The sequence below is a fragment of the Lolium perenne genome, chromosome 6, assembly GCF_019359855.2.
Source record: "Lolium perenne isolate Kyuss_39 chromosome 6, Kyuss_2.0, whole genome shotgun sequence".
Classification (NCBI taxonomy): domain Eukaryota; kingdom Viridiplantae; phylum Streptophyta; class Magnoliopsida; order Poales; family Poaceae; genus Lolium; species Lolium perenne.
The window spans coordinates 146,906,787-146,918,906 of NC_067249.2; the positions used below are offsets into that span (position 1 = coordinate 146,906,787).

At 46.4% G+C, this 12,120-nt stretch overlaps 2 protein-coding genes across 3 annotated transcripts; one reads left to right on the forward strand and one right to left on the reverse strand.

Annotated features, from left to right (window-relative positions):
* Positions 1-681: 681 nt before the first annotated feature.
* On the reverse strand, positions 682-2,440 carry LOC127307289 (uncharacterized). 2 transcript variants are annotated; one of them, XM_051338018.2, is made up of 2 exons: positions 2,006-2,440; positions 682-1,913 (listed from the first exon to the last, which is right to left on the reverse strand). In XM_051338018.2, the coding sequence occupies exon 2, from the start codon at positions 1,909-1,911 to the stop codon at positions 982-984; it is 930 nt and encodes a 309-aa protein (XP_051193978.1). In that variant the 5' UTR covers positions 1,912-1,913; positions 2,006-2,440; the 3' UTR covers positions 682-981. The 2 variants fall into 2 exon arrangements, with proteins under 2 accessions (XP_051193978.1, XP_051193979.1); XM_051338019.2 differs by having other exon boundaries at positions 682-1,918.
* A 1,498-nt stretch (positions 2,441-3,938) lies between these two features.
* On the forward strand, positions 3,939-11,451 carry LOC127307288 (trans-Golgi network-localized SYP41-interacting protein 1). The gene is made up of 8 exons (XM_051338016.2): positions 3,939-4,204; positions 4,314-4,520; positions 4,593-7,700; positions 8,341-9,184; positions 9,272-9,927; positions 10,203-10,347; positions 10,428-10,506; positions 11,011-11,451. The coding sequence occupies exons 1-8, from the start codon at positions 4,049-4,051 to the stop codon at positions 11,111-11,113; spliced, it is 5,298 nt and encodes a 1,765-aa protein (XP_051193976.1). The 5' UTR covers positions 3,939-4,048; the 3' UTR covers positions 11,114-11,451.
* The last annotated feature ends 669 nt before the right edge of the window (positions 11,452-12,120 follow it).

Sequence of the window (12,120 nt, forward strand, 5' to 3'; positions counted from 1 at the left end):
GCTCCCCTCCAGCTTGAGCAACCCTGCCCGCGGTGGACCTCGCCCACTCCAGGCGCCCACCCACGTCCAGGTCGCCCCGGCCCAGCAGGCCCAGATCGGGCCCAAGAAGCCTAGATCTGGCCCGCACTCCATCCTCCTCTCTCCGCCGCCGGGCGACTCAGACCTCGCCGGACTTGAGGCGGCGGACCTCTGCTCGCCGAGGCTCTCCCCGGTCGAGCTTCTCCGCGCCGCCACCTCCCGCACCAGCCACGCCCAGCGCCTCCCGACGTCGCTCCTGCTCCGCTCCGCTGCAGACCTCGCCGGCCTCCGCCATGACGCCGCACCGCCACCCTCCCCGGACCTCCGCCGCGCGCCGCAGAGCCCGCGTAGCCCCCGCGCCGCCGACCGCACTTGCCCGCCGCGCCGCCCATGGCGTCCCGCGGCCGGTCGTAGGGGACCCGCCGGGGCGCGCCCGCCTGCGCCCGCCATCTTCGATGGCCAGGTGTGGCCGCCACTGCCAGCCCTGGCGGCGGCAGCGGCCGGAGGAGAAGATCCTGGCGGCGCTCTAGGGTTTGGCGTTGTCGCCTCCGGAGCCGCCCGTGCGTGGCAGCCCGGCAGGGACGGAGCCAGGAAATGAATTCAGGGGGGGGGCGAAATGATCAGAACGAAACTTTCACGGAAGATCATGTAAAAAAACACCGAAGAAAAATGTCAAAAGATCACCATTTTCACATAATAACTTGCTAAAATAACATTATATTGGTCTGAGATATACTGGTTACATTAGATAGACAAAATATGGACGAGAAGAAATAAAAGAGGTGGAATTTAGTTGAAGTCTAGTCGACGCTTTTTCCTTGCATCAAACTCATCTATAAGTGTGTCGGTTGAGAACTTGAAAACAATATCCCTCTCGATGTAGATTATCAGACAATCTCTTAGAAACTCATCCTCCATTTTATTTCGGAGTCTTGTCTTCACAAGTTTCATGGCGGAGAAAGCTCACTCTGTTGTTGCTGTTGAGACTGGTAAAGTTAGAACAAGTCGAATTAACCTGTCAATCAAGTGATAATCCGTTAACTTCTCGGTCTCAAAAAGTTTCTGGCAAAGTTCAGCTATAGTGGATAAGTTCGAAAACTCTTGATTTCTTAGAACATCAAGCTCATAATGGCGCAGTTGACACCTCAAATTGTCTCTTTCTTGCTCTAAAAAATCAGAAGGGTAAAACTTTGCAGCTAGAAGACATATATTTTCTGGCAACCTATTTTTGAGAATCTCCTCTTTAGATACCTTCTGCATAACCCGTGCAATCTGGCAAAATCCATTCTTCAAATTATCATAGCACTGAACAGAATAATTGTGAGCAGAATTAGAACCCTTCCCCATGTGACATATGAAGGCACAGTGTTTTCCATCATTCACCCTTTTCCATTTCTGAAATCCTTTCACCGTAAATGTATTAGATCCACATTTTCCTGTTGGTTTCTTTGAAAACAAGAAGCATGGGAAACAAAATGCAGCATCTTTTGTAGGCGAATATTCTAGCCATGAAAAAGCCGCAAACCAATGATACTGAAACCTGCGCTTGCGACTCCCTTCCCCGGAAGAACGATAAACATCTTTTTTCGGCTGATATGGTCCGAGCTGCATATAAGCTTTTCTAATTTCATCTTGTTTATCAGCAGGACAAGCCCAAATTTGACACCTTAAAGCTGGATCAACCTTTACAAAATCTTTAACTGCAGAAACAACAGATGCATCTTCTATTTGGTCTGCATTTTCTACATGATCTGTGGGAATTGGGTTGGCCAATTCTGGTTCATCTTGAGACACTGGATTCACCACAATCAACTGAGATGCTGCAGATGCATCAACAACAACAGCTTGGTCTTTTTTGGTGAAAAAAGAATCGATTTTCTTGCTCATAACCATGACTGTCCTAGAGAGAAAAAATACTGATCATATAAGTACCAAATTATTTTCGAAATTTAGCAGTAAAAATGATGAAGATGGTAATGTATTTTACCTAGGCAAGCAGGATTGCTGTAGAGGGGATTCGGCTCGACTGATCTGCTAGCTTCTCAATCCATCGCAAGCTTCTTGATCTGAATTTTGCCATCCATTTCCATGTCCAGCGTTGTGTTGAGGAGAGAGAGGGGGAAGAAAAGGTAGGTGAGAAGTGAGCAGGGGAGAAGAACCGAGAAGAAAGAGCTCGGTTTGGTCTTTGCTTTTGGGGAATGAGGAGGAGATGATACGGTGGAGTTATGAATACACACATACAAACGCACGCATGCACTGTCAACAATTGCTGCTCCATGCCTCCTTGGGAGTCCAACTAGATCTTCTGTGGTCATATTTTTCTGGTTTAGTACACATGTAAAGCAATAGAGGGGGCCACAGAGAACACTATAGAGCTCTACTCCACAAAATCTATAAGGGGGGTCTCGTAAAATATTTCAGCATGGGGGGGCGACGGCCCTAGCTTGCCCCCTGCCAGCTCCGTCCCTGCAGCCCGGGAGGGATATTTTTCATCTCCTATTGTCGATAGGATTTGAGCCTGATGGAGGATGTGATGGCCAGAAGAACAGTTACATGTATATGTTGAAGATCTTGTTGAGAATGTGCTTGGGGGATTGAACCTCACGTTTTTCTTACGGTGCCACAACAATCTAAAGACGAAGATGGATAAAAGATTTGATGATATCTCGGTGCTTAGATCAATTGACTTGTTGAGAACATGTTGAGCCTAGTATGAGCAGAGCAAAATCCACCACCAACCACGCCGGCTTCGCATGATGGCTGAGTATAGGTCTTGCTGACACAACCACCAACACAAGTTGATGACCATGTCAGCGGCACTGGTGTTGGCATGGGGTACGCAGTGTGACCCGATCCTCAAGCTTAAGCTCTGGCCATGGTGAAGCGCACGATTGAGAGCATCTCGAGTCGCATCCTCAAACCGTTTCCTAAAGGGATTTGGGCACACCGGATAAAAAAACGTTCCTAGCCGCATTCCCTAAAGCCGTATTTTGTCCGGCGCGTCCCGATACGGTGTCCAGCGTCCCGAGGCCGTCCCCGCCCCACAGGGGCGCTCCGGGCACGCCGAACACAACGAAAAGCGAGGCGGGCTCCCACATGTCGGCGACTATTTCCATAAACCGTTAGTTCGCGCCTTTTTTCTCGTCACTCCTTTCCTCCCGCGTCTCCCACCCGTCCGCCGTCGCTGGATTTGCCGGCCGTTTCGACGACTGATCTTTATTTTTTGAGGTATTCGACGACTGATCTCTTCTGAGAGTCGGCACCATCGTCGCGGCTGGCACTCTCGCCGGCAGTTCCGCTTCGCCGCCGATTTTATTGTTTGTTGTATTTTAATTAAAAAAAATCTCCGCAAACATATTTATTTGTATGCTAAATTTGATAAATGGTTGCGTTTTTAAAACCCTTATTTAATGTTGGGGAGGGGCGTTTGGGAGACACGACTGGGGAGTGATGTTCCCTAAACGCGACATGAACAAAACACGTCCCAGACACTCGATCCGGTGCCGTTTGGGGTTTGGGGAACGCGAGTGAAGAGGCTCTGAGATCGTTGCAGTCAAGTTGCACGAGTACCGACATTGTTTGGAAAGCATGGGACTCCCGGGTGCTTTGGCCTTTGGCATCCTCCCATGAACCCATCGTCTCTGCCGAGTGCTAATAGCTGACTGCCACCAGGACCTGCCCGTCTCACTGAAACGTGGGCCCGTCATTAAGTGGTCAACGGGTGCTCACGAATCAACCTCGGTTTCGACGCAAAGTGCACGCAAACGTCGCACGGAAGCATTGACCGACAGGTGGGCCGTCGCGGTCTCAAGAGCCACGAATGTGACAAATCACCCTCTCTCTCTCTCTTCCACTGCCACGCAGACCCCACCTGTCAGCTGGGTCTCTCCCCAACCTTCGCAGCTCTGCTCCGCGCACCCCGATCGGGCCCACGCGGCATCGTCTTCCCCAATTCCTTCTCTTCTCTTCCCTTCCTCGCCGATGGTTTGATCGGATCCACCACCCCAGATCCAGCGCCGCCGCGCCCGCCATGGCCGACCACTCCGACTCCGACTCCTCCCCAAAGTCCTCTTCCTCCTCCTCCTCCTCCTCCTCCTCCGCCCGCCGCCGCTCTCCGCCGCGCGTCCGGGCGCACTCCGACGAGGGTGGCAGCAGCGACGGCGTCCTCGTCGAGCTCCCCTCACAGGTACCATCATCACCACCGCCCGCTCCGCCGTATCCATTTCGTTACCCCGGTCCGCACGCACGAGCGAACGAAAGGGCTTACGGAAGCTCCTGCCTCTGCTCCCGTGCAGGAAGCGCGGAGCCCCGGCGCGGACCCAGACGCCGGCATCTTCGTCAGCATGCCGGCCGACGACGCAACCAGCGGCGAGACCTTCGAGGACGCGCCCGACGACCTCAACACCGGCGGCTTCCGCACCGCCCGCTCGCTCGACGAATCCATCGCCGTCATCGACTACCCCGACGAGTCCAGCGCCGCCGCCGAGTGCCGCAAGTACAAGGTATACTTGCCTCCCACGCCAGTTCACTTTCCGTACGAATCGCAAGGTGATGTGAACCGGGTTTTGGTTCAGGAAGAGAGGGAGGTGTTCGCGCGGGACACAGCGGCGCTCCGGAGAATGCTGCAGGGCCTGGTGGGGCAGGATGCGTCAGGCTCCTCGCACGCGGAGGATCCCGACGAGAGGGTGCTGGCGTCGCCCACGCCGCTGCACTCCATGCTCGACGATTGCTCGAGGCTCGTGCTTGAACTGAACTCGGTGGCGCGCGCAAGGGAGCAGGAGGTCGACAGCCTACGTTCTAGGACCGCAGAGGCAGATGTCTCCAGGGAGGTTGTGGACGCGTACCTTGGTTCGTGGAGGGAGGTGTCGGAGCTAGCAATTGCCCGAATGGTCGCATCGGTCGATGCCGTGGTTGGGAAAGAAGCCATCGGTTCCGAGGGTGCTGATCAGGACGGGATATCTGTCTTCGAACGGAAGACTTTGCTGCTAACGGAGCGGTACAGGCAGGTCGTACTGGGCATCGAGCAACTTGAGCAGGTTTTAGCAGAGGTTAAGCCTGATTTTGTTTCCGTGGGTCAGTGTGACCATGCCACCATCTTAGGTATCGTTTCAGAGGAGTTGGTCAGTAGCAAGAGAAATGAGGCAGATTTCATGCATAAGCTGAACACTCTCGGAGAGGAAAACAAGGCTCTTAGCGAAGAGCTTGAGAAAGTGAAAGCTGCTCGAGATGCAGCAAATGCTCAAGCGGGCAAAGCAAAGGCAGAGTTTGAGCAGATGGAGCATAAGTTCTCGACGACTAAGGAGAAGCTCAGCATGGCTGTCACAAAGGGCAAGTCCTTGGTGCAGCATCGTGATTCCTTGAAGCAGATGCTGGCTGAAAAGACAGGTGAGCTGGAGAGGTGCACAGTGGATTTGCAACAGAGGTCTGATGCCTTGCAAGCAGCTGAGGGCAGAATCGAGGAGCTCAAGATGTTGCTAGATGAAAAGTCGGCCGAACAGGAGAAATGTTTGGATGAGCTTAGAGAAACATATAGTGCGTGGGAAGCTGCCAAGGCAAGCATCGAGCAACTGAATGAAGAAAACACTACACTTGCTTCTGTTCAGGCCTCCCTTTCACTAAGTGATGGGGTTCTTCAACGCATTGAAGAGGTAATATCAGAGGCAACATTTCCAGAGGATTTACTTTCCTTGGAGGTGACTGATAGACTGGAATGGTTGGTTGAACAAAAGAAAATTGCTGATATGATCTTCTCGGAGCACCGCAAAGTTAAAGACATCCTCGGCTCGGTTGACTTTCCACACTCAGTCTTAACTGGTGAACTTGATTCACAAATCACTTGGCTAGTCAACTCGTTGAGCCAGGCCAAAGATGATGCAGTGCGGATACAGAATGAGTCTTCTGAAATTCTTCAAAGACTGTCCGCACATGAATCAAAACTGGTGTCGATGCACGAGGAAATTGACCGCCTGACCATAGTTCTACTGGAAGAGAAGCAGGAAAAGGACATACTTGTAAATGAACATTCTGAATTAATGTCCCTACACAATGCAGCTGTTGATAAATTATCTTTTATCTCATCCCAGAATACTGAGCTTGTAAAGGCATTTGCAGTGGTTTCTGATGTCGAATTGGGGGACAATGAGCCCCTGGAGAGTGCCAAATTAGTAGACCAGTGCCTAAGCAACATCCAACGAAGAGAAAAATCCTCTCCTACCGATTGCGAAAGTTTTGAGAAGTTGCAAACACTAGTGTATACCTTAGATCAGGAATTAACTCTATGTAAGATAATTCTTGAAGAAGACATGACTGATAGATCTGAGAGGATGAGACTATCTGGTGAACTACAAAAAATGAAAGAGGCGATGTATGGTTTGAAGAATGAAAAGGACTCGTTACAGAAGGAGTTTGAACGGGTGGAGGAAAGATCATCTTTGCTTAGAGAGAAGCTGTCAATGGCCGTGAAAAAGGGGAAAGGTTTGGTACAGGAGCGTGAGGGACTCAAGCAAGTTGTGGATACGAAGAACTCTGAGATAGAGAAGCTAAAAAATGCTCTTGATGAAAAGATCTCTGAAACGGAGAATGTAAAACGTGCTTTGGATAGGAATAACTCCGAGATAGAGAAGCTGCAACATGCTCTGGGTGAAAACAACTTTGAGTTAGAGAAGCTAAAACAAGTTCTGGATGAAAATAACTCTGAAACAGAGAATCTAAAACAGGCTTTGGATGTAAAGAACTCTGAATCAGATAAGCTAAAACGAGATCTGGAAGCAATGAACACAGAAATGGAGAATTTAAAATATGAGATAGTGTCAAGAGAATCTGCAAATACGGATCTCAGAGAACAGATTGAGAATCTATCTTCTCAGGTTACACATTTTGAAAGTCTGCAGTTAGACATTATTTCTCTTAGTGAGGAAAAGGGTAAAGTAGAAAGAATGTTGGAAGAAGCTGAAGTTTCCCGGGGCATTCTTGTTGATTCAATATCAAACATTGCTCTTCCTGTTGATCACCCCTTTGAGGAGCCTCTGGAGAAAATAAGCCAGATTGCCAAATACATCATGGAATCACAAGCTGCTAAGAATCATGTGGAGCTTGAGCTAGACAGAGCAAATGAGCAAGTTACCATGCAAGCTGGCAGGCTTTCTGATTCCCTTTCTACTATAAAGATATTAGAAGATGAGTTAAGTAAAGCGAAGGACTATGTTTCTTCTACTTCTGAAGAGAAACACCAAATACAATTGCAGACTGCTGCTGTAGAGAAGGAGTTGGAGAAAACAAATGAGGAACTGGCTCATAATGCCAACAAACTAGAAGATGCCAACACAGCTATTAACTCACTGCAAGATGCATTGTCACAAGCTAAAACAGATCTCACTATTCTTAGTGCTGAGAAGAATGAAGCTGAAGCCAAACATGAAATGGAAACCAGCGTTCTTAATGCTAAGCTGGCCGAATGTTTGGAAGAGTTGGATAAAAGTCATGGAAGCTTACAAACTCGTTCAACTGAACAATATGGTTACCTTGAAAAACTTAGCACACTTGTAATGGATGATAGTATTGTACCATTGATGGTAGAAGAATTTGGAAAGAATATAGGCAGTTTGAGAGATATGAGCCTTACAGTGAAGACTATGCATGAACAACTCGCTGCAATGGGGATCCAGATTGATCCAGTTATGGAGGTAAATTGTTTTTATGATTATATAATATTTGTTGAGAATATTTTTTCTTAGTTTCATTTGTTTTAGTTCATTTAGTATTTTATCAAACATACTGGTGTTCTAGCATTAGTGTTCAGTCAGGACCCTGCTACCTACAATAATATAGTTATTGTGGTATTGGACTTGGTTGTTGGGTTGCTTCCCTTGTCCCTGCAGAAAAATGCTTCATTTGTCATTATAGTTACAGCTCCGTACATGTTTATAGCGTAGCTACATTGTTGTATTGGTGCCATCAGATTTGTAAAATAGCTCTTATCTATGTAACCAATGGACTAGATTGCTGGATGACTTCTCATTTTGACCTGCCAACATCTCGTGTCTTGCCTTGTTAGTAAAATAGCTAAGGAAAATAGAAGAATGTACATATGTTCTAGCTACTTAGTTCAATTTCTTATAGTACTTTGAATACCGGTCTACAGTTCTGCATGCAACCAAAGAAGTGTGTGTGGTATTTCTCTCACTCCCTTCCTTTGCGCGTGCATGTCTCCTATTCAGTTTTTGCCTTACTTGGTGTTGGAATTCTTTGTCAAGTACAAAGATTGTGCTTAATTTACCTCATCATGCTCAAACATAACCTGACCATTTAATATACTCTAAGCAGGATCCAGAGTTTGGCACACTTTTCACTCTTACGGACTACGATAACTTTGTTGCTCAAAGAATGCGTGTGAGCAAAACTACAATGGGGAATATTGATGACACTTCATCCTTGAGTACTATTGTTGAACAGTTCAGCAATCAAGCTGAATATTTCTCTGTTTTTTATAAAGATTTGGCAGGCTACATGAATAGCAATATTTCTCTGCTGCGCCGTGCTCTGCAGTCGGCAAACAACAACTTTTCTCGTACTTTAGAAGAGCACGGCCGCTTGAAGATTGAATTGGGGAACAAGGACACTCAGAACAGATCTCAAGAAGCTGAATTGCTTTCTCTGCAAACAGATCTCAGGGCAATGTCATCAAAATGTATTTATTGCACTGAACAGATTCAAATTATTTTTAATGGCATGTTTGATCTAGGCTATGCAATAGAGTTGGCAACAGGCAACTCCAGCATTGTACCAAAAGTAGAAGGAACTTTTTCTGTTTTGAAGGACGAAGATTCTGGTGATTATACAAAGGTGGTGGACAGTTTACTATCTTCAGTGAACAAACTGAAGTCAGAGTCCCAGAGGTTATCTGAGCTTAAAGGTTTAGTGATAACATTGTTTGATGAGTTGAAAATGAGACTGAAACAAGCTGAGGGAGCTGCTGAAACTGCTTCAAATGATAACCACTTGTATGTGAAAAGAGTATGTGAGCTGGAGAAAGATCTCAAAACAGCACATGATGAGTGTAGTGCAATGGAAAATAGGATTCAGGAATACCACGAAAGGGAGGATGTGTTGAAGGCAAGAGAGCTAGAGTTGCTGTCACTTGAGCACACTCAAACTACAGTAGAAAGAGGTATGCTCCAATGAAACTGTTAAATAGACATTTATGTATGGGCAACTTTTTGTTCCGAACTTGTTTTTACTTATCTTGCCTTAACAGGTATAACTGATGAAATTTCAAAGGATCAGCTGGAGGCAATTGTTGAAAAAATAAATAAACTAAATATACCGTCAGGCGAGTCACGTTTGCAGAGGGAAGTGGCTACCTTCTCTAGTCCCATTGACAAACTCTTCTTTCTTATTGATGAAGTTGATGCACTTCAGCGTGAAGTGGAGACCTTAAGATACGAAAATGAAGATTTACAGTTAAATCTTGAATCCCATGCTCGTGAAAATGAGCAGCTAAAGGAGGTTTGCAGAAACACTGACTCAAATCGTAGGGAGTTGGAATCAAAAAGCAGTGAACTGCTTGAGGTAACAGTCAGTATGGAGCGAATGATTCAGCGGTTAGGATATCTATCTGGAAAAGATGCTCTGGAAGATAACAAACCTACAAGCACCCAATCACTCTTATCAAAGCTGGAAAAACTAATAATCGCCTCAAGTATGGAATCTGGGAATGCCAAGTCTGTAAAACAGGAGTTGGGAGCAAAGTTGCAGGCCAGGGAAAAAACAGTTGATGATTTATCAGCAAAAGTTAAGATGCTCGAGGACTTGTATCATTCTCGGCTTGTGCAGCCAGAAATTAGTAAAGACAGAGAATTTGAAGCATCTTCCTCAGCAATTGGTTCAGACATATCCGAGATTGAAGATTTGGTAAACCCTATTTGTCTTATGTTTTACAGTTTATGCAATGAGATATGTCAATGATGCTCCAATGTTTTTATTTTATAGTGATACTACTTATCTTTCATTCTGATTTGCCTGGCCATGGATATTATGCTTTCATTCTTGTTATGGTGTTTCTCATATTAGTAATTGTATATTTGTATATATCAGCAGGAGCTCTGTTTTGCATATCAGCACATATCTTGGCAGGTGTATAAAAATTGCATATACACTGATTGTAAAATATTTTTTATTCTCTGTAGGGACCAATGGGGAAGGCATCAATATCATCTGTCCCTAGCGCCGCGCATGCTAGAGTAATGCGAAAGGGGTCATCTGATCATCTTGTTCTGAATATGGGAACAGAGTCTGAACGACTAATTGCTGCAGATGATTCGGATGACAAAGGTAGCATTAGCCTATATTTTGAGTTATTTTGGTTAAAGCTTTTATGTGTTAATAACAGTGCCACATTTGTTGTTTTGAAGGGCGTATTAAATCACTGCATGCGTCTGGCTTGATTCCAGCACAAGGAAAGCACATCGCTGACAGAGTTGATGGCATCTGGTAAGCTATTTCCAGATCAACAAGTAGTGCTAATAAAGCTCAGACAAAAGGCATAACTTTGCAATGTATTCAAACTTTTTTTCTTCTCTTTCTTTTTTTTGTTCTAATATATATTCGAATACAAAGATATGTGTTTCCTCTTCCTTTTTTCTTCGTTTTCTTAACACAAACTCAATTGGAGTTTGGAGTTTTATCTGGATTTATCATGAACCAAATAACTTGCACAATTGCACCTAGCTATTAGATGCAGTACATATGATTTTAGTAGTGCCTCCCTCCTTTTACTGCACTCTCTGGAAAGAACAGTTATGTTCAGATCTGCGCCACCTCAGATTTATTTCCAAGAGGGGAAACAAAGAACCTTTTGCTACATACATTATCCTGGTTGTTTGTTTCTCATCACTGACGACTCTCATGGCTGTGCTGGAATGATAGTACTGCATATTACATATACACAAGTTGTTGATTTTAGTCTTATCTGCCTTGTATTGTATCTTACTGCAGGGTCTCAGGGAGCCAAATTCTGATGAACCGGCCACGAGCAAGGCTAGGACTCTTGGTGTATTGGGTCTTCCTGCACTTGTGGTTGGTAGGCAGCATCTTGTGACACTGCTTGTGGATAACCACCCCCCTCATAGCATAATTGTAAAATAGCGTCTATCCAAAGGTTTACCTATTGTTTTCTTCTTTTACCATAGAAATACCATTCTTTCCATCTCCTGCTCCCTTCTCAAATTTGTGCTCGAGCGTGCTGTCCGGAACAGGATGTAATATGTGCAGTAGATAACAATGCCATTCTTTGTTACGCTGAAGAAGCCAATTTGACCATGCGAGTTCATCGTGTTTCCTTTGTGAAGCATGATGTTGAACTGGCTATATAGTTGGAAATGTTACTGACCGAATTGTATGTAAGGCTTTGATGACTCAAGCTTGTTTTCTGTTTCATATTTATGTGTTCTATTTGGCTGGAAATCAACTAATTATGCGGTGACTAAACCAGATATCCATTTTGTCTTCGACAAAACTTACTTTCTAAACAACATGAATGTCTATCCAGCATTTTTTCTAAGTTAAGGGAAGGACATAAGGGTAGGCAGCGAAAATGGGCTCGTACCACTGCGCCCCAAGCGGCGCTGGCCAATCTTCGAGTCCATAGAATCGCCGGCAATCCCGTGCCGGCCCCTTGGCCAAGGGCGCGAATCTGGCGCGCCGGCGCCTCGCGGAACGTCAGAAAACGAGCGTGCCCGCCTCCTACCCACGCCCGAGCACCGCGGCACAATCGTCCCACCCGCAAGGTATTCGTCCGATTGCCGCGATGGACATCGATGACGAGCAGGCTGTTCGGCGGCAACAACAGCAACTGATTCTGATGAACATGCTGCACGTTCGCCAGCCTTTCTTCGTCGTGCCTCGGCGCGGTGGCTCAAAGTTAGACAAGAGGACGAACATCAACCGGCATCGTCAAGCCGACGCAATGTTGTTTGACGCCGACTACTTCAATGACGACACGACTCATTCGCCGAAGGAATTTCGGCGCCGGTTTAGGATAAACAAGGAGTTGTTCTTGAAGATTGTCCACAGGGAGTACGACAAGTACTTCATGGCCAAGCAAGA